This window comes from Marmota marmota, unplaced genomic scaffold, assembly GCF_001458135.2.
Source record: "Marmota marmota marmota unplaced genomic scaffold, marMar, whole genome shotgun sequence".
Taxonomy (NCBI): domain Eukaryota; kingdom Metazoa; phylum Chordata; class Mammalia; order Rodentia; family Sciuridae; genus Marmota; species Marmota marmota.
In genome coordinates this window covers 36,956,366-36,976,920 of record NW_025999842.1, presented here as the reverse complement: position 1 = coordinate 36,976,920, position 20,555 = coordinate 36,956,366, and the positions used below count along the sequence as shown (strand labels likewise).

Here is a 20,555-nt window from a genome sequence, read left to right as displayed (position 1 = left end):
ATATATATATATATATATATAAAAATATATAAATACTCCTTGCCCTTTGGGAATTTACAGCTTAGGTTACAAACTCCAATTTGAAATATGCAGAGAAGTAAAGTTGGAGGTTATGTGCTGACAACTGTCAGTGCAGCAGATGAGAAAATGGGTCTGACTAGAAATGGCTGCAGTAGTACAGATGCTGCAGAAGACAGAGGCACAAAAAGAGATTGAATTGTTTAAAAGAATTTTAGCTTCCTGAAAAATAATAGTTTTTATACATACTATAAAAAATACAAAAGTTTAAAATTAATGGTCATTGCCTTGGACTACCACATGTATCTCACATTTGTTCTAATGACACAAATCTTGTATTCAAGAGGTATTTGAATGAATGAAAATATTTAAATGTTGAAGAGTTTACAGAGGTATTAGTTGCTCTATAAATGTAAGGCAAGTTTTTTATGAAAATAGCTAATACTTATTGAGCACTTACTATATTTTTGATATTACATTAATTTATATACATAATCTGACCTAATTCTCATTGTAGTCCTGTGATGTAAATCTAATTATTCTCAATTTGTAGGTCAAGAACGGGCTCAGGAAAATAGGTAATTTGTCCAAGGTCACACATAGCAAATGAGCAATAGAGCTGGTATTTAATCCAAATTTGATGACACTCATTTTTGAACACTCTTCAGTATTCCACATTTTCCATATAATACTACTTACTGAAAGGTTGTTGCTAGTGGGTGCTATATCTAAAGTTAAGTTCCTCAGTAGAAATCCCCATTAGAATGACGGTAATATAGAGTTCTTTCAAGTAAATGTTCATAAAGATTGCTTTGATTATGGTTTTATGTATGTATGTTTGTATGTATGTATGTATGTATGTATGTATTTGTTTGCTTACCTCCGATCTACATCCCCAAACCCTTTTATTTTTTAATTTTGAGACATACTCCCTCAGTTCTTTTTATCTAAAAGGTTTGGGGAGGCTGGGATGTGGCTAGTAACTAGGGAGGCTAAGGCAGAAGGATCACACATTCAATTCCAGCCTCAACAATTTAGCAAGACCATAAACAACTTCACAAGACCCTGTATCAAAATAAAAACATTTTTTAAAAAGGTCTGGGGATGTCACTCAATGGTAGAGAATCTCTAGGTTCAATCCCCAGTACCAAATAAATTAATTAAAAATGAATAACTAAATAAATAAATTAAAGATTGGGACACACAGTGTAGTAAATTATTTATTATTCTCAGTTGGCTTTGAAGACCATCCAAGCAGTGGCTTAGGAAAAATCTTGGAAACAATGTAAAGTGCCTGTTTAGTGTTTATCACTCTGAAGTTGCCTGTAACTAGAAATGTACTTTCTATTCTGTAAATTAGCACTGTTGGTTCCAGGCTTTCAGCATTTGTGGACTACTTTTCTTCAGGAAATCAAAAGCTCTTCAGATTATACATTACATATCGAAATTTAGAGAGTGAAAGGCATTTTGCATCAGCAGATAGCATACACATAGCACAAAGGCTTGGGCATGAAGACTTGCCTCTTAGTTCTGAGACAGTGTTTGTTGTGCAAAATATAAATACCAAGATGTAGTCTTGAGATGTCCAACATACTGTATTCAATGTGATTGAAATTTGTGGGGATTAAGTTTATGGGTTTTTGTTCTTTTGGTTTTGGCATTTGTTTCTGCAGTACCAAAATACTGAATGCCAAGCATTCATATTTCATTGTTAACTGATAAATTGCATTGTATGGAATAAGCACAGATGTTATCATTTGGTGAATGTGCATATGAACTATCCAGGCCTTTTAGGAAAATACATCAATCTAATATTCTATCTACCAAAAATAGGTGTTTTTTTCCAAGTAGGAAGGGACCACCAGGAAAGCAGCAGCTGGGTTGTCACTTTGTGTTTTCCTGCTTTGAAATAGAAAAGGTACTCATTGATTTCATAATTCCTTTGATTAATTTTTTAAAAGGAGGTAGTGAGTAAAATATTAACAAATATGTTAAGCAAAAATAAACTTGTATGAAACTACACTAGGTGCTAGGCATCACGAGATTGTCTCTTTCTGACACCAAATTGATACCCTGGCTGCAGCATCTCCTCTAAATTGGAACTAAATTGTTAGAAACTCTTGAGAGGATGAACATGTTGCCCACCCTAACAATGAATAAATCATCCATTAAATTATTTTTCCTGTGAAGAATGATAATTTTGTTTATCACATACTATAAAAAATAAAAATACTGATTTCAGGTTTTAGTTCTGCATATACAAGTACCTTTAAAAAAAATTGGGGGAGACTGAGACAGGAAGATTGCAAGATCAAAGCCAGCTTCAGCAATGGCAAGGTGCTAAACAACTCAGTGAGACCTGTCTCTAAATAAAATACAAAATAGGGCTGGGGATGTGGATTGGTGATTGAGTGCCCCTGAATTCGATCCCCCCCAAAAAAATTAGGAATCTGGGGTGTCCTTTGTTTTTTTTTTAGAGAGAGGGATGTTTTTTAATATTTATTTTTTAGTTATTGGTGGACACAACATCTTTATTTTTTATTTTTATGTGGTGCTGAGGATCGAACCCAGCGCCCCGCGCATGCCAGGCGAGCGCTCTACCGCTTGAGCCACATCCCCAGCCCATGGGGTGTCCTTTTACTCCCAAATTATTTTCTAGATGAGCAAATTATTTATAATTTCATGTCCCTTGTTACATGAATTTGTGTGCAACATGCATGATGCAGGTATTGCTGGATTTACTTGGTGCTTTTTCCAGGTGATGACCTCACTATTTATGGGGTTGTAATGCAACGGTGGAAGCCCTTTCAGCAAGATATACGCTGTGAAGTGGAGATAGTGCTGAAAGCCAACTACGTCCAAGTAAATAATGAGCAGTCATCAAGGATTATTATGGATGAGGAAATCCGAAAGGAATTTGAAGACTTTTGGGAAGACTATAAGAATGATCCCTTCGCAGGTTTGTGATCAAGGGAATGAAGCTTATGAACTAATGGTATTAAATTCAGTAGTTAAATACGATGTCTATGATTTGGGGACAGCCTTATGTACTGCGTAAGTCAATGGTGTAGTTCAAAGGGTAGCTTTAGTACCTCTAGATGTAGTCTCCCTTTTCTGGCATAGTCTTTTCTACTTATAGATCTTTCTAGAGATTACTTCTTTCAGTTATTTTAAATAACTGTTATACTGTCAGAGCAGTTTTAGAGTTTCCTACCTTCTTTACCAATTAAGAATGCAATTCTTTAAAAAGTCAAAACTCATCCTATCTTCAAGCCATTATTTTCTAATGTATTCTTAAAATATATTTTTGGTCATAGATGGATGGACACGATACTTTTATTCATTTTTATGTGGTGTTGAGGATTGAACCCAGTGCCTCACATGCTAAGCAAGCACTCTACTACTGAGCCACAACTCCAGCCCCTTTCTAATGTATTTTTGACAATAAAGACAACTTCTCCTTGTTTTAGCTGAAGATTTTTAAATAGGGAGGACATAGGAGATGAGAAGATACAAAGAATAAACTTTGTCACCACAGCAAAAATTCTGTCAGACTAAGGTGTAATTACATAGAATAAAATATCACAGCCTTTGGGTATATATATTTTTATTGGAAATACCAAATGAAAAAAACACCAATTAAATGTTCCCCTTTTTTCATTCTTCCTTGGAGGCACCTTCTGAGAAAACTAAACTGAACCCTGTAATAGACTATTTCTAATAAACTTCACCACAAGTCAAATATATATTCTTACGTCCCATGCAGAACTAGACAGATGAGAGTTCATAAAATAGCTTCCATTTACCTAAACATGGGAATTTATATTTTGCAGGATTTTTTTAAACTTAAGTGTGTAACACATATGTAATAGTTTCTGATCTCTCTTTAATTTGATCTACATAGAAAAGAGCCCAGAGTTCTCCCTACTGTGGCTTTATTACAAAGTGCTTTAAGAATCACATATATTTTTAAGTGAACTTTTTGATCAAAATTGTTTTCTTAGGATGAGGTCCTTATAATAATAATTTGTACTCTTCCTTGGCACATGGTCATTCCTTATTCATTTCAGTGTCACAGCTCAACTCTGCGTTATAACAATGAAGGTTGGTCATCATGCTGTGCTCTAACCAGACCTTCACAAGTGCTTTGTGCTGATGATTTAAAAACCTATCTTGTTTCTATCTTAGTTTCCTATATATCAGGTACCAGTGCACTATATTTGACCATTTCAAAGTCTATATGTGTATTGGTGGAAGAGAGGTGAAGATGATGTCCAAGAGGACATCTTCCTTCTGCGTCTTAAGGCTGGAGGTTGCTCTTCTGCTCCTCTTGGAGGTTGACTTGTTTCTCAATACTGTGGATATTGACTTGGATGAGACTCAAGAAGTTTTATTCTGACCTATAATGACCTCAAGGACCCCTTAACCCTGGTGCTGAGGTCTGTTGGGCCATCTGAACCCTCTCTAGGGTGACTTAGTTATCTTAGATCAAAGGTTTTCTTCATTGATGTAACTGAGGGCCATGCCATAAGAGGAGATAACTTGGCCATGGCCATACCACTAACAAGGTCTAGAACCAGAATTTCAGGAGGGAGGAGGTTTTGGAATGGTATTCACCCTAATGTATTTTCCATGGTAAAGCCATGGAAGCACCTATTGCTATAATCCAAGGAATCATGTTCTTCAACTTAGACAACACATTTAGGATAATGGTCTTCCCCTTTTGCTTATTGCTGGTACCCCAGTTCTACCTTCATTGTGTATCTTTTGTATTAAGGAGATCTTGAGATCAGAAACAAGCACAAATAATTCAGGAAAGAATTAATGGTTAAGAAGTCTCTACTGTGTGCTAGGAACTTTCTATATGCTGTATATTTGTTAACTCCTTTGATCCTTAAGAATTCTGAGATACCAATATTATCTTCATTTTACATAGAAAGAAATAGAGCAGAGAGGTTGAGAAACACCCAGAGTTAAATCCGAGGTAAATAACAGCACTCAGATTTGAGTCCAGACATGATACCAGGGCCTGTGATTTTACCACTGGGATATGCTTCCCATCAGCACGTTAGTTACTAAATATACCTTTATTCAACTCAACAAAGGTGGCCCTTGAACAGTGTTGACTTGGGTGACTCCCAAGTCAGTGTACTTATTCTTAAACCTGCTAGTTGGGTATCTTCCTTCTATGTGTAAGCCATAGACTCTGGTCAGTTTACCTACTTCATTTCAGACTTTATCTGCTTAGATCCCTGACCTTTTTTTCTCTTATCTTTGTTAACTCTGGAAAGGGAGGGACTTCTGGTAATGAATGAACTTCCTGGATTTACCATTTCCTTTCTGGTTCCCTTTTTACTAAAAGATTTTTGTTTCTTTACTTTTCTGCAATCCCAGGTCACAATCACCATAGCTTACCTGACAGAGTCAATTTGATTCATTACTGGGCTGAGGGGAGAGCATGTGCTTAGTATGCACAAGGCTCTGGGTTCAATGCTCAGCCTCCAAACAAACAAACACAATTAAACAAACAAACAAACAAAAATTGTGTCAATACAAAAAGTCCTTGTGTGTAGGGCCATAAATCATGGAAAGGGGGCTGGGGTTGTAGCTCAGTGGTTGAGCGCTTGCCTTACAAGCGTGAGGCACTGGGTTCGATCAGCAGCAACACATAAAATAAAGTAAATAAGTAAAATAAAGATATTGTGTCCATCTACAACTAAAAAAATTTTTCTAAAAATCATGGAAAGGTTCAGGGAAGGCCTGCTGGAGTATTATAGATTGATTAGGTCAGTGATGAGATAAAAGACTAATTGATGAATGGGATATGGAGATTCTCAGATTGGTGTTTTGATATGTATAAAAACAGAACTTAAAACAATGATAGTCTTTTATTTAAAGCACATAATTATAAGAATTCAAAATTTCCTGCTTGATTTGCTGGGGCTATAGTTTGCGATGATCTTAATACTAATACTCTGATACTCCAGTAACCTATTCCAGATTAAAAGAATTTACCAAAATGCTCAGAGTAAATGTCAAATTGACTTGCAGGGTGGATTGATTTTACTTCTCTACCACTTTTCGAGAAGCTTCATAAGCTCCAACTACCCCTTTAAAGATTTCTGGCTGTTAAGTTCTGACTCATTTTTAACATTCAATACTTTCCTTTTAATTTAGGAGTGGATTAAGTTTACTGAAATTATCTCACGGAAAGTATAGCTAGTATAATTTTAAAGGAAATACTGGCCTGATAGGTAGTAGATGAGGAAGAAAAGGAGATCCCTTTCTTTGTGCCTCTTCAGAAGTATGAGAGATTTAAGCAGGCAGGTCTTAGGAATAAAAATCAGACTATCCTCTCATGGCATTAATAAGAAAAGAAGAACCACAACAGTTGCTCTCTTTAATCATTTAGACTCAGCCCTCATGATCATTTTAAATTAGTAGAAAGAATATGTTTATAGTCGGTTAAGATAGGAAGGGAGATTCCAGTTAGCATTTCTTGAAAATTGCTGGTAACTTCTGATCTTTCTACATTTCCCAGGAAGGAATGAAATACTGGCCAGCTTGTGCCCTCAAGTGTTTGGGATGTATCTAGTAAAGCTTGCTGTGGCCATGGTGCTGGCTGGTGGGATTCAAAGGACTGATGCTACAGGAACAAGGGTCAGAGGTTAGTATACTGTTTTGAAAATTAAAAAATATTAACACAGGGGCTGGGGTTGTGGCTCAGTGGTAGAGAGCTCGCTTAGCATGCACGGGGCACTGGGTTCGATCCTCAGTACCACATAAATGTAAGATAAAGATATTGTGTCCACCTAAAACTTAAGAATAAATATTTTAAAAAATTAACACATATAAATACAGAAGCTAGGCTTTTTCTTTCCTAGTAAAAGCACTGTTTTGAGATTTTCTAAATATACTCTTTCAAAGCTGACTGTTGTGTATTTCATACTTAGTTCAGCACCTTTATCAGAAGCTACTCTCCCAAATTCCAGAAACATTTAAAAAAATTAAGTTTTTCAATAGGTAAATAGTATTGATCTACCCTATACAGGTGCCGCTAAATAAAATGTTTATGATTTTATTACTAGTAATTTTTATTGGATCCTGAGTCTTTCTTCAAGAAGATTAGAAATAGTGCATTTTTAATATTGCCAAGTCAGTCTCTCCATCTGGGACTGTCGGTATATTTCTCTCAGACTGCTGCTCTCAGTCATCTGCCTGCTGATTCCCCTTCTGTTGGTAGATAGCAAATGTGCCATCTGCCATGAGATGCTGCTGTAGGTCACACATTCAAGCAAAGATTACTCTAAGTGTATAATTATGTTTGGATAGCAGAGAGCTCTTTTGCAGCTAACACACTTAACTGACTTGAATGTCCCTCATATGGGCCATAATAACCAAAGAGTAAACTAGATAACTAAAAGAACATTATTGTAAATCAGGCTGTTAGTAGAGACTCTAAAAAATAGTTCAGCATAGAATACTAAGTATAGGGTTTGTATACATTATGTGTTTTCATCATCTGTTATCTACATGGTACTCTGATAATTGCTGAGCTTAAATAGGGGTTGTCTATTAATATATTTAGAAAACACTAGAGTAAACTAAAGACATTTGGTCAGTGAGATAACAAGTACCAAAGAATGGTCACTTGTTCATTTATGTTGCATTTGAAATATAAGAATATTTAATTATTTTGAGAGATCTACCAAGCTTCATTCCCACTCATTTATTTTAAGATATAGAGTCTGGCTAAGTTGCTGAGGCTGGCCTCAAACTTGCAGCACTCCAGCCTTAGCCTCCTGAGTTGCTAGAATTACAGGTGTATGCCACTGCAACCACCTATTTTTTAAAGATAGATATTTTATTAAGCTACTAAAATTTTCATAAAATAAGAAATGCTTTTGCTTATTTGTTAGATCTTACATGATTTGACAAGTATAAAGCACTTTTAAAAATCTCCAACAATTAAAAATATTTAAATAAAAATAGAATAAAATACTTGTATGACTTGAATGGAAAGATTTAATAACAGTAGTTTGTATTTAAAATTGGTAGAATAAAATCAGAAATTTTATAAGCCAAATTTTTAAAAAATTAAGCAAGGGCCTAAACATCTGGAAATAGCAATCTATTAATAGAATTTAGATTTTAAATGTCACATTCAGTAATCAAGTTAAGATTACTATTACTATGAGAATTAACTGTTCTAAAGATTGTCTAGTTAAATCCTTTCTTGAACTTTACATAAAAGTATACATCAATAACACTATATAAAATAAACTATGTTAGCATTCCAAGTGGATCATTTTCTTTTTGATTATACTTATTCATGGATCCTTTTATAGCAATTTTAAATTTTATTTAATTTTTTCTAGGTGAACCTCATCTTTTATTGGTTGGGGATCCTGGCACAGGGAAATCTCAATTCCTCAAATATGCAGCCAAGATTACACCAAGATCTGTGTTGACCACAGGAATTGGATCTACCAGTGCAGGTACTGTACGTGACAATTTCAAATAATTTAAACATTCCTGAGAAGCTTGCCAATGACTTTATGTCTTCTGAAAAGGTACCTATACTAGGATAAATGTCAAGCTAATTTTTCTAAGAGTAACTGCCAAAAATTGAAAGAAATGTGCAACTTTTGTAGCTCTAAGAAAATATTTAGAAAACTTCACCTTTACTTATCTTTGCATCTTAGTTTTGCTATGATTTTTCTCATTTTCTAATGATTACTTTCATACAGATTTATTCAGGAAAATGTACATATCATCTGCCATTTTATGAAGTTCCAGTAAACAAAACATTAGATAAATGGTGTAGAACTTAAGGCATTTTCATGTTCATAGGTCTCATGGGTAATAGTATTTCTTACTGAAATTTCTTTGGTAAAGATAGATATCTGTTTTACTATTTGGAAAGCATACTTTCATATATACAACATGGTGCTTCATTCATATATTGTAATGATTCTTCATCAAGTACATTTAAAAGCCTTTGCAGATAGGATGTAAATATTTATAAAGCAACTTTGGAATTCAGAAAAAAATATTTTAAAAAATGTATTTTGATGCTATTTTGTATTTTTACAGTTTTGATTGGAATATTTCTCCTGTTCTAAAAATGGGCCTTTGGTTTCACACATCTTGTTATTTGCTACTTGTTAAGAGAGCCTAATTTCCATAGCCTATGTTCAGATTTCTTATGAGAAGCTTACACTTCAAAGTTTATCATATAACAAGATATTCCACTGTTCCCATATAAGTAAATGGCCTCTCAAGTTTTAAAATAAAACAGTACATTAATATGCATTAACAAGGAGAAATTTATAAATTGAAAGTAGTGGACAAACCTACTACTGAAAGGAAGTAGGAAAGATTATATAAAGAACACTTGTGTACTTTAGAATCTTTACAATCCAGTGTTCTAGGGTTCTGTATAAAGTGGTGTCTGCAACAAAGAAAGATGTTTCCCAAGTAATTATGTGGAATGTTGACATGGAATATTTCCTAATTACCTGGTATGTCAAGAAATAAGTCCAAGTCATCTTGTGGACTACCAGTAACATAAGATTATTTAGGAAGTTTCATCATGAATAGCTATTAACTCACTGTGTTAGTGAATTGTAAAAATACATTAGCATTTTCCCCTCTTTTTTATGCTATTTTATAACCCAAATATGAGCAAAAAGACTGATAGAGGGAATATAAATTTCATAATTGTAGAAAATTGACTGCTACTTCTCACCTACTCAAAGGACCAGATTAGCTTTTATTCAAACTGTTATTGCAACCCATTAGGGAGTCATGCAGCACATAGTGAGGTACACTAAAGGATGCGTTGAAAATTAATATAAACTTGTGATGCTACAGGGTCATGTTTTTTTTTGGATCATGGTAAAAAAATTTGAAAACTGCTGTCAGACTTTTGATAAAACTAGAAATCCAAAATCCTAAAACCACAGGATAAGACCATATAGAAATCTAAAGGTTATAAAGGACAAATGCACATATGCTTCCTCAGATTCCTGGATTGTGTTCTCAGCTCAAATGATACCCTGATTTCCTCCAACCTACTCAGCTTATCTCCACAGTGCCGTTAGGTGATTTGTTCACGTTTATATTCTTCATGATCAAAAGGCGGGAAAAACAATTCAGAGCCTGCCAGCTAAATTCAGATATAGTGTCTATAAATGAGGCTACCAGGGAGAAAAAAACCTACACACTAGTTCTTAGTTATTAATATTTGAATTCCAAATCGATTTTCAGTTATTAATTTTTTTTTAAAAACTAACTTAACAGAGCCATAAAACTTAAGGTAATAAAAGGTAATTGTTAAGTCCGAAATTTGTGTGAAAATTAGCTGTCAATTTCCAAATTGATATAAAAACCTAACTCTTTGATATCACTACAAAGTGATCTTTTAATTAGTCAGAATAAAAAGTCAGCAGTGGATTGCATTATTTGGTGATTTAGTTTATATGTTTTATTTCTAATGAGAACATATCTTATTCCTACTAGATTAATCACTGAGCTTTTTGTTGGAAAGTATTACTTTTATTTTCATTTTAATACCTTAACATTTTCTTTTAATTTCAGTTAGACAAAGATGATATTTTCTTCATATAGTTTTAACAGTCGGAGGCATTTTGCTTTTAAAATCTATGAACTGGTTAATGGACAATATTCTAATAATCTGGCATATTAAATTCCAAAGTTTAATATTTAGCAAAACTTTGCTTCACAAATTCACTTTTTTTAGAATGACATGAAATATATACAACTTAAGAGTCTGTATTTAGACAAATGCTTTTTCCTTTCCTCAAAATAAAAGCTTTAAAAAGTGAAGTATAAAAGTTTTAGATATGAAGGCACTGCATAAGCTGTAATCATATGGCTACCTTGCTTAGCAGCAAGAGTCAAATGAAAATATTCTACCTTTAATTTAATGGAGTATAGAGACTTTTTGAAGTACCTAGATGTCATTAAAGAAAAATAACCTTTTGACCCATTTAGTTAATAAATTCCTTTCCATTATTGCTTTTCAAAAACCTGTTATCTGGAAAAGCTATCTAGAATGTGTCAACTACAAATATGCCTGATCCTATTCTTCTCGAGTTGTCAGAGGACATGGGAAAGAGTAGTATAGATGTGAAAATATAGATAGTAACTAATGTTATGATAAAGCTAAATATACCTTTCTAAATCCACTGTTTTTATATAAATAGTGCCAACAATAGATGATCTATAAGTATATTTGAGCTATTATAATCTCATGTTCTTAAACTTAGGGAGTTTATATGCTCTTGATATGTCGAAATCACTGTTCAAAAATGAGTTATAGTTCATGTGTTTTGATGTCCTGTTATAAAACCAAAACCATAGCCAGAGGACCTTATAAACAATTAGCCACATTTGTTATTATTTTAGAAACCAAACCAACTACTGTCCAATATTACATGAACTATAATAGCAGCTACAAGATGTTATGGTGGCCTGGAAAAACTGAAACCTAAAGTTCTTGGTAGTTTTTAGTTGACTTCAAATTCCCCTTTTAAGGACTCCTTTTTGTTAACCAGTGGAAATTTGCCTCTTAAATTAAAACCACACTTTGTCTTCACAGGAAGAAACATTTAGTTGAAGTCAACTTTGTTCTTTCAAAGGCCAGTAAAATAGTGGTCCCAAGATTATTGTCCAAGAGGCTAAGACATCTTCACAATCTGGTTTGATGATTCATATTTTCCTTTTTATAAGTGCTTTAATTACATATAAAGGAGAAGAAAATAATATATATGCTTTAATCAGATTAGTTTCAGAACAAATAAAATAACACATTAGAGAAAAAAAATTACTTAAAAATAGTTGTATTTATATTCCACAATTTGCTCAAATACTGGTTTTCTTATAAACTTTCTACAGGATGTTTTTAAACAAATTCTTCACATTGTGTCTTGACTATGTACTTACGGAATTTCAGGGAAATAGTTCTGTTTTTAATAGCTTAATCTGTACTAAAGGGATGGCAGGTGGTCACATGCAGTCCATGTGGGATTCTAACATGACATTTAGTGAGTTTTCTGACGTGGACCATCCCTTTGATGCTGAAGGTAATGCATCTGTTGAAAGAAGTGACTGTAGATTTGGATTACTGCTCTCTGCATCTTCCAGTTTTTCTGTGTTATCTTCCCAGTTAATGTGGAATCTTGTGACCCTGGGATTAGATGCCAAAATATTCCTTTGAAGCTAGAGGAAGGAAATATATAAATGGTAAACACTAGGAAAGTTAGATCACCATAGAAAGTAGAGGCATTCACATACAAAGGTATAAGTCAAATAAAGCCCTTCAGGCCTAACTAATAAACGAAGACTGAGGCCACGGCAAAGAACTTATTTTCCTAGTAGAAACAAAAAAAGGAGAATCTGAGGGAATTCATATAGATCTTTCACTACCAATAAGCCATCTAACTCTTCTATACTTTTATTTCCTAAAAGGGAGGGAAAAAGTCTTTTGTAGGTGAATGCTTCAGAGGATGCTTTATTGAAACAATATCTCTTTAGATTGATGTTTTCAAGGAAAATGAATAAGTTCCCCAAATATTATATTATTATGAATACGTAGTAACTTCATTATAGTGGCTTCCTACCTTTTAAATATTATGGCTCATTCTTAGAAACAATATATTAGTTTCTTTGTTTTCTTCAATACAAGTAAATAGGATAAAAAGCATTCCAGCTTTATTATCAGAAAGGAGAACTTTCTATTCCATAGTCATGAAATTTTTCTTGAAAGGTCTGGCAGATAGTGCCATTTTAACTTTGCTTACTTTGCATCCTCACAAAATCACCAGTTATTAAACTGCTAATGGTTCCTAATGGAAACTTATAAGATACTAAATATCTTTGAAACTACTAAATCATATTTTAACTTCATGGAATTTAAGCTGTTTTCCATAATCAGAAATATTTAAGACCTAAGCCACCCATAGTGGCACATGCCTGTCATCTCAGTTCTCAGAGGCTGAAGCAGGAGGATCCAAGTTAGAAGCCAGCCTGGGCAATTTACAGAGACCCTGTCTCAAACTGAAAAAGAGAAAAAGGGCTGGGATATAGCTCAGTGGTAGAATGCCCCTGGGTTTAATCTCTAGTACAGAAGGAAAAAAAAAAAAAAATTAAGACCTATAGTCTAACTTCTAAGAATAGCAACTAAAACAAAGCATTTAGGTGGCATAAGATAACAATATTCATATACAATGCAAACAGAAAATCTCTTCCTATAATTTTGGGAAAATTTATAGATAAAAACAGTGATTAATCAATAATATCACAGATATGAACTTGCTTGTCCTAAAAGTTAAAATCAGGTAAATCTTGACGCATTGAAAAATGCAACAGACAGAGCCATAAACAATGGCCTGGTTCTACAAGAGGCACTTTCATTTTTGTAAACCATCAGAGACTATCAAGGTATCTGCCCAACATTAATACTAGTAATTCACTGGATGTAGGGTTTGAGGTGATCCATGATAATGGAACAATAATCACTTTGCCCAGATGGCACAAGGACTTCAAATTTATTTTGTATCAAAGCCACTTTCGTAGTGTACTGTGAAATAGCAACTTCCTAAAAAAACTATAAGTAATTTAAAAGTAATGACAGGAATATTACCTTAGAAAAGTCTGGTTTTACTGGTGGATTTTCCCTTAATTCTGTCTCAGTGTATTCATTATTTACATAATAGCCAACTCTAATAAATTCTTGACCTCGATAGGTACAAGTAATTAGCACAACTGTTACACCTACGGCATCTGCATCTGGAATGAGTCCTGGATTAGGTGCATCAGCCTAAAATAATTTAAAAAGAAAAGAAACACAAAAAAGCTGTTAATGGCATGAAAGGCTGGAGTTTTCATTATTTTAACAATATCAATTGAAGGTGCAACAGAAACTTAGAAATCACATTAGGAAGGCAAGTGTTCATTTTTGAGATAGGCTTCTAGTTTAAAAATATTGCTCGTATTTATCCATGCTATAATTAAGTACCCTTAAGCAATCAAATCAATAGTCTTACGGATTTTAACTTTGTCCGGTTATAATTTACAGACCTAATTAATAAATATTATCTTTCTTTATACAGCCTATTGGCAAGAAATGTTTATTATACCAGGACACTTATATTCTCATGCCCACTCAACAGATATTCTAATTGTAAATTAGTATAAAATGAAGATGAAATGTATACAGCATTTTAAAAAAATGTTAATAATCCACTGTTGTAAATAGTCACTTTGCTAAAAAATAAAAACATGCTGTTTAAACCACCTATATTGGTGGAAATTCAATGAGGGTGAAGATTGTTTTAGGTAGATGATATCAAAGACCTTGTTTTAATGCAGAAGGTGAAATGAGAAGAGAAGGGGCTACGAACACAAGAAAAGGCTAGGGCCGTATCTATAGCAGTGTACAGGAAATAAAGACATGGATTGGATGGAAGGAGCCACAGACAGAGAAGACATAGGCAGTGATAATACCTGAGACATCGGAGCTCAACCTGAACCAGACAGCAAATTCCAACAAATTAGCTTACTGTTGTCAGGACACTAAGGAGCATCCTGGGCCTAGGTAAAATTTCAGCCAATGCTTATCTCTCTCATCCAGTCATTCTCAACATCTCTCATTGCTGAAGGCTGGCTTCATGTCTTCATTTCTTATCTGGAATATTGCAAAAACCTTCTAACTTGTCTCTTCACCTCTAGCCTATCATTTGTACTGCTGCCAGCATTAGGATTCAAACACAGATCTGTTTCTGTCCTTTAGCCTGGTTTGAAAACCATAGATTATTCCCATTTTGTAGGGATCAAAATCTTGGTTATCTTCATTTTTAAGATCCTTCATAATTTTTCTCCAATAACTCCATTCATACCTCCTTTAATTCAATTCTTGTTCTAGATATGAATTACTAAACAAGTTCTTTAAGATGTGCTGATAACCTTTCCCACCTCTGTGCCTTGAACATAGTGTTCCCTTGGCCTGAAATGTACTTCCCTCACATCCTGAAAAAATTTGTATCCTTATAAGCCCCAAGAAGGTAAAGTTAGCAGCTTTTTAAAATGTACTTGTATGCTCAACAATCAAATTATGTTTACTCTTCAGTCTTCCCTAATTTGTCCAGGGCAGGAGTCCCATCTAGTTCATCTTTATAATCTTATGTTTGGTACAGCTTTAAGCATTTAGTGTTTTGAAATTTATTCATTATTCAGATCCTGTCTTGAAGGTGTTTTTGATCTCCTTGGAGAGACACCATGAGAACAGAGAGCTTATCCCAAAGATGATTGTCATAGAGATCTTACACACCTCTTCCCCAGAGGGGTTAGGTTACTTTTAAAGTACCCATAGGGTTTCTCATGTTGCAGTAGGTGGAGATGGGAAATAGTTCAGTAGCACTATGGGAACTCTCCTCCATATTGCTTCTCATCACGCAACAAATGGGTTCTCAGCATGTTTGTTTAAAAATCTGTTTGCTAAACTACTCAGGTTAGCAAATTCAATTAGAGAAAGTAGCAAGTCTTTCAGATCATTCAGGATAAGGAAGTGATGGACAGAGATCTTTGATCTTTGCCTTCAACCAGCAATATGAGGCAGATGTCTGGCTGTCTTACTGCTAGTCTTTGACAACTCAAGAAACAGGCAAGTTGAATAATTCTGAAGCAGAATCATAGTAGAACAGGAGAATATTATGGCATGCTTTACTTAAAACACATCAAAACTGTACCTTAGCCACTTTCTGTTGATGTTAATTTTGTAAACATCTGTTCTTTTTGGCAATATGCACACTGATATCAAGGTAAGGCTACTTATCACTAGAAGGAAATACTATTGAATGAGGTTTTTTTTCTCTTATAACACTTAACCAAGAGCTTAGGAGAGTGTTGTTCCAAACAATAAAAAAAAAAAAAAAAAAAAAGATTCTCAATAGATTATTTCAAAACCAAGGCATTTATCTAAGTGTTTATAGTAGCACTATATGTCAACCCAAGTTTCTTTTACTACACCATGAATTACTATCAGTAAAGTAAGGGTTCCCCAAGCTTGTGTGAGCCAGATCAATTCCTGCCTCTTTATATAACAATTTCAAGAAACTAAGAGAATAAAAATTTAGTTCTAATTATAGATGTAATTAGATTGTCAGTGATGATACTGTTTTATTCTTTATAACATTCTCATGAAGGTAGGATCCTACCTACATTTTATAGATGAGTGGAGTCTCTAAGGGAGATGAGCTTGTCTAAATTCACACACAGCGGTGTGGGGTTTGACCAAGGTCTGTAATGGCAGTGCTTCCTTCTGCAGAACTGGGCGTTCTGTGTTACCCACTTTTCACAAGATTATACACTCGTACAACTCATTTAACCCTTTTAATGTGTTTTAGAGCTTTTCTTCACCATTTGCTTTGATACATTAAATTATTTATGCATTCCTAATATAAAGCTCCTAAGGCTAAGAGAACAAATCTCTGAATTCTATATTTAGGAAAGGCATCCCTAGAGCTGGACTGTGTTTGAGTGATTCTTTTGCCTGTTTATTTGTGGCCCTGGGGATTGAACCTAGAGTCTCACACATGTCAGGTGAGTGCTCCATTATTAAGCCACATCTTCATCCCTCTTTGCTGATTTCAGACAGGGCCAATTTAACTGAATACGGTTTGTCACTATGAAGTGAGAAAACAGGAACGTCTGTGACAGGAAGAGTTAGACTTTTCTTTCTTTCTTAATATGTTTTAGTTTTGGGTGGACACAATATCTTTATTTTACATGTATGTGGTGCTAAGGATCAAACCCAGTGCCTCGTGCATGCTAGGCGAGCACTCTACCACTGAACCACAACCCCAGCCCCAGACTTTTCTATCTTGATGAAGACTTTTCAGTGAGACTTTGTTGGGTAGAAATACTTATAACAAAAACTAATAAGTTTACTTAAAAAAAAAAAAAAACCTATGGCTAATTACTCTTTGGAATATTATTAATATCTCCCTCCAAGAAGCATGGAGAATTTAGAAATGACTCAATAGTTTTATATAGCAACTTAGCATGAATTAAAAGAAATCACACTTTTGCATACAGAAGACAATGTTTGAAGCCTTGGCACAGACCAAATACTGTCAGTGGTATCTGAGGACATAATTTATATTAGTAGATTTCTTCTTCACAAATGACTAGTGGACTTACAACAGTAGTCCTTGATAAGGTATGTAGATTAGATGTCTTAGTAAACCACTGGACTTTAATTCCAGTGACTCAGCTGGGGATAAACTCATTTATAGAGTACTTGCCCAGCATGCAGAAGTTCCTGGATTTGATCCCCTCAAAATTCAATGCCTCAATATCACACATCTCCATCTATAGTTAATGTAGTTTATTTACTGACTATTCTGAAATAAAGTTTTTGTTATATTAGCATCACTCTTAGTGGCTGAAACCATAAACTGAAAATGTTTATTACTAAATGGTCTAGTTTCCCTTACTATTGATTCATATTATTGCCTGGTTATGTGGTTAACTGTACCAGTTAGCAAAGTGTTTTGAATCCATGTTCTGGACAGCCATCTTAAAAGTCTGATCTACTAGAAGAGCCCAAGATTAATCACTATGTGTGCCATCATATAGTATAAGGTTTACTACATGCTGTGCACTTCCCTGAAGCAAAATATTATTAACATCACTTCAGTACATAAAACCAAGAAGTGCAGTCCCTTTATGACAGAGATTGCCTGAAAGACAGCAGATTAAAAGTAGTTGAAGCAGTGATTTAACACAAAAGTAAAAGGATAAGAACCATGAGACAGTCAATTTAGAAACATATCTGGTATACAAATTTACTAAGATGAATCTTACCTGAAATACAAACATATGCCTTCCTGCAGGAACAGGACCCACTAAAACAGAGTCTAAAACTTGATCATATTCTTCACTTTCTGCAGAGCCCACATAGATAATTTTCCATTCCAAGTCTAGAGTTAAAAACCAAAACATTTTTTCATATCAGTAATTACATTCCCAGATGACATCAAAAAACCCTTTTAATGTCTACTTAGCCATACATTGGCTGCAAAATGATTTCGAATAGCAGAAAATCCAGAAAGGCAATGAACCGCTTCTTATAAAATTCTTACCAGAGTTCATTCTTCAAACCACTTTCTCAAAATGATCTTTTCTGAAACACTGGTCCCTGAACAGTGCTCTTCACAAAAAAAGACTGCATGACCAGTAATTTGGGAAATGCTATACACCTTGTCTTAAAAGATTTATAAAGCACTGCCAACATTGTGTTCTGAGACATCCCTTAATAAAGAATACCAGGAACCTTAGTCCAGCACTTCCCATGTTTATTTGGCTAAGGAATTCCTTAGCCCTTTTTTGCATGTCATCTTTTAACAACCTCCTCAACATACTTTGGAAGGCCTGTCTTGTGAGATTCAAATCAGCACAGAGCTCTCAAGTAGAAAAATCATTATTAGCATAACTCCCTTTTGATTCAGAAGTAAGGGCTTTATTAGCTCATCAACTGAAACAAAGTAGCTGTTTTATCATCACTTCTCATGGCTGAAACTATAAACTGAAGATGCACATTACTGGTTTAGTTGGGACTGATGCCTATTACTAACTATACTAACTGTGGTTAAAGGACCACAGGGTTTTCTTTCCCTCAGGTCATATATTCTTTAAACTGGGAAGAGGAAACCCAGAACCTTCCACCTGTTTGCACAACAGAGTATATATAGGAGCAATGGGCACAAGGAGTATAAAACAAACTCAGGTGCACTCTAAGACTTGATATGTAATTCAATAGCAAACTTAATTGAACACTTTTTACAATGTACTCTGGAGAACGCAGGAATAAGTAAAACTGCTACTCTTTGAAGGAGTCTCCTCTTTAGTAGGGGAAGGAAGACAATTCTATAAATACAAATCATCTTTAAGAGACTTCCTCATCCTCTTAGGGTGTTTGATATGTGTGGCCTGCTCTTGGATTCATGAGTGAATCCTGCACGGTAGATTCATTGAGACCACATAAACACCCCCAAAGGCATGAGTTTCTGGATCACTTACAAGAGAATCTAGTTAGTGCCATTTTTGTGTAACTGTATAGATATTTTTATATCTTAATAAAAGAAATGATAGGTACTTTTTTATGTTATTATAAACTGCAATTTATTGAATTGAAAGCTACTTTATACATGTTCTTAAAAATCAGTGACTGTTGAGGGCCTATTATGTCATGGCTCTATCCTAGATTTTGACCACTCACATTGCCCACTTTTAGTACATTTCCGCATTTGGGTTCTCACAGGAACACCTACTTGTTGATAGAGATGAAAAAGCAGGCAATGTGAGCATCCAGTCAGGGAGAAAACATGCTTGGCATGGTCAGAAAAAAGTGAGGCTGGACTTGAACAGAATGAACAAGGGGGTCAGTAACCAACCATAAGACAAGGGTTTGAAGGCCAACTTAAAAGATTTTGACTTTTTACATTGAATGACATGGGAAGCCAAAGGTTTTCTTTATTTCTGTGGTGCCAGGGATCAAATCCAGGTCCTTGTGAATGGCAGGCAAGCAGTCTACCACTGAACCACACCTTCAGGCCCATTGAAGGGTTTTGAGCAGAGAAGTGACAGGGATCCATTTTCATTTTAAAACATCATTTAAATTGCTGCGTTCAGTATAGACTATAAGGGGGCAAGACAACAGGAGGCTATTTCAAAAAATTATGATGCGGGGTTGGAGTTGTGGTTCAGTGGTAGAGGACTTGCGTGGCATGTGTGAGGCCCTGCATTTGATCCCCAACACTGCATACAAATAAATAAAATTAAAAAGATCCATCTACAACTAAAAATATTAAAAAATTATGATGAGGCAAAATATTATGGTATCATGGACTATGTGTGGCCATGGTGGATGTGAAACAGTTATATCCTGGATAAATTCTGATGACAGAAGCAGGCAGAGACACTTTTTTTTGCAGGGGTTGAGGTGGGAGGAGAGGAAAATTACCCTGTTAGTTGTAGACATGTTTGAGATGTTTACTACATATTTAAGTGGAGATAACTAAATAGGTCTGATAAAATTTGGAAATTGGCAGTAGTATATAAAGCCATTATAATTGATGGGATAAAGAAGAATCAATAAAGTAGGTTAGGAAACTAGTGGCTAATTAAGTAGGTGACCGAAAAGCCAAGAAGCTTTTGAAAGAGATGTGAAAGCTACTAAGCTAGCCAAGAGAGGATAAGACTGAGAATTGTCATAGAGGTTTTCATAAGATTGTTAATTTCATATGTATTTGTACCAGTAGGATCTTGGACTCAATGGTATAAGCTGGCATGTTGTCTGACATAGGGAATGTACCCATAATTTATAAACCTGCTTGTACTGGTTCTGCCACTTAAAACTGTTGGTAAAACCTCAACAGCTTTATTAGATATATATCTATATAATATATATATATATATACACACATATATATATATATATATATATATAT

General features: G+C 34.6%; 2 protein-coding genes across 2 annotated transcripts in view; one reads left to right on the top strand and one right to left on the bottom strand.

The window, feature by feature from the left end:
- Positions 1–20,555, top strand: part of Mcm9 (minichromosome maintenance 9 homologous recombination repair factor) — a 71,631-nt gene that overhangs the window by 6,276 nt on the left and 44,800 nt on the right. Inside the window, exons 4-6 of the mRNA XM_015500736.2 lie at positions 2,777–2,977; positions 6,560–6,685; positions 8,397–8,516. Coding sequence (XP_015356222.1) covers positions 2,777–2,977; positions 6,560–6,685; positions 8,397–8,516 — 447 coding nt within the window. The remainder of the gene's footprint in view (positions 1–2,776; positions 2,978–6,559; positions 6,686–8,396; positions 8,517–20,555) is intronic.
- Asf1a (anti-silencing function 1A histone chaperone) lies at positions 11,870–20,379 on the bottom strand. Its single transcript, XM_015500725.2, has 3 exons — positions 17,911–20,379; positions 13,688–13,864; positions 11,870–12,264 (listed from the first exon to the last, which is right to left on the bottom strand). The coding sequence occupies exons 1-3, from the start codon at positions 18,046–18,048 to the stop codon at positions 12,052–12,054; spliced, it is 528 nt and encodes a 175-aa protein (XP_015356211.1). The 5' UTR covers positions 18,049–20,379; the 3' UTR covers positions 11,870–12,051.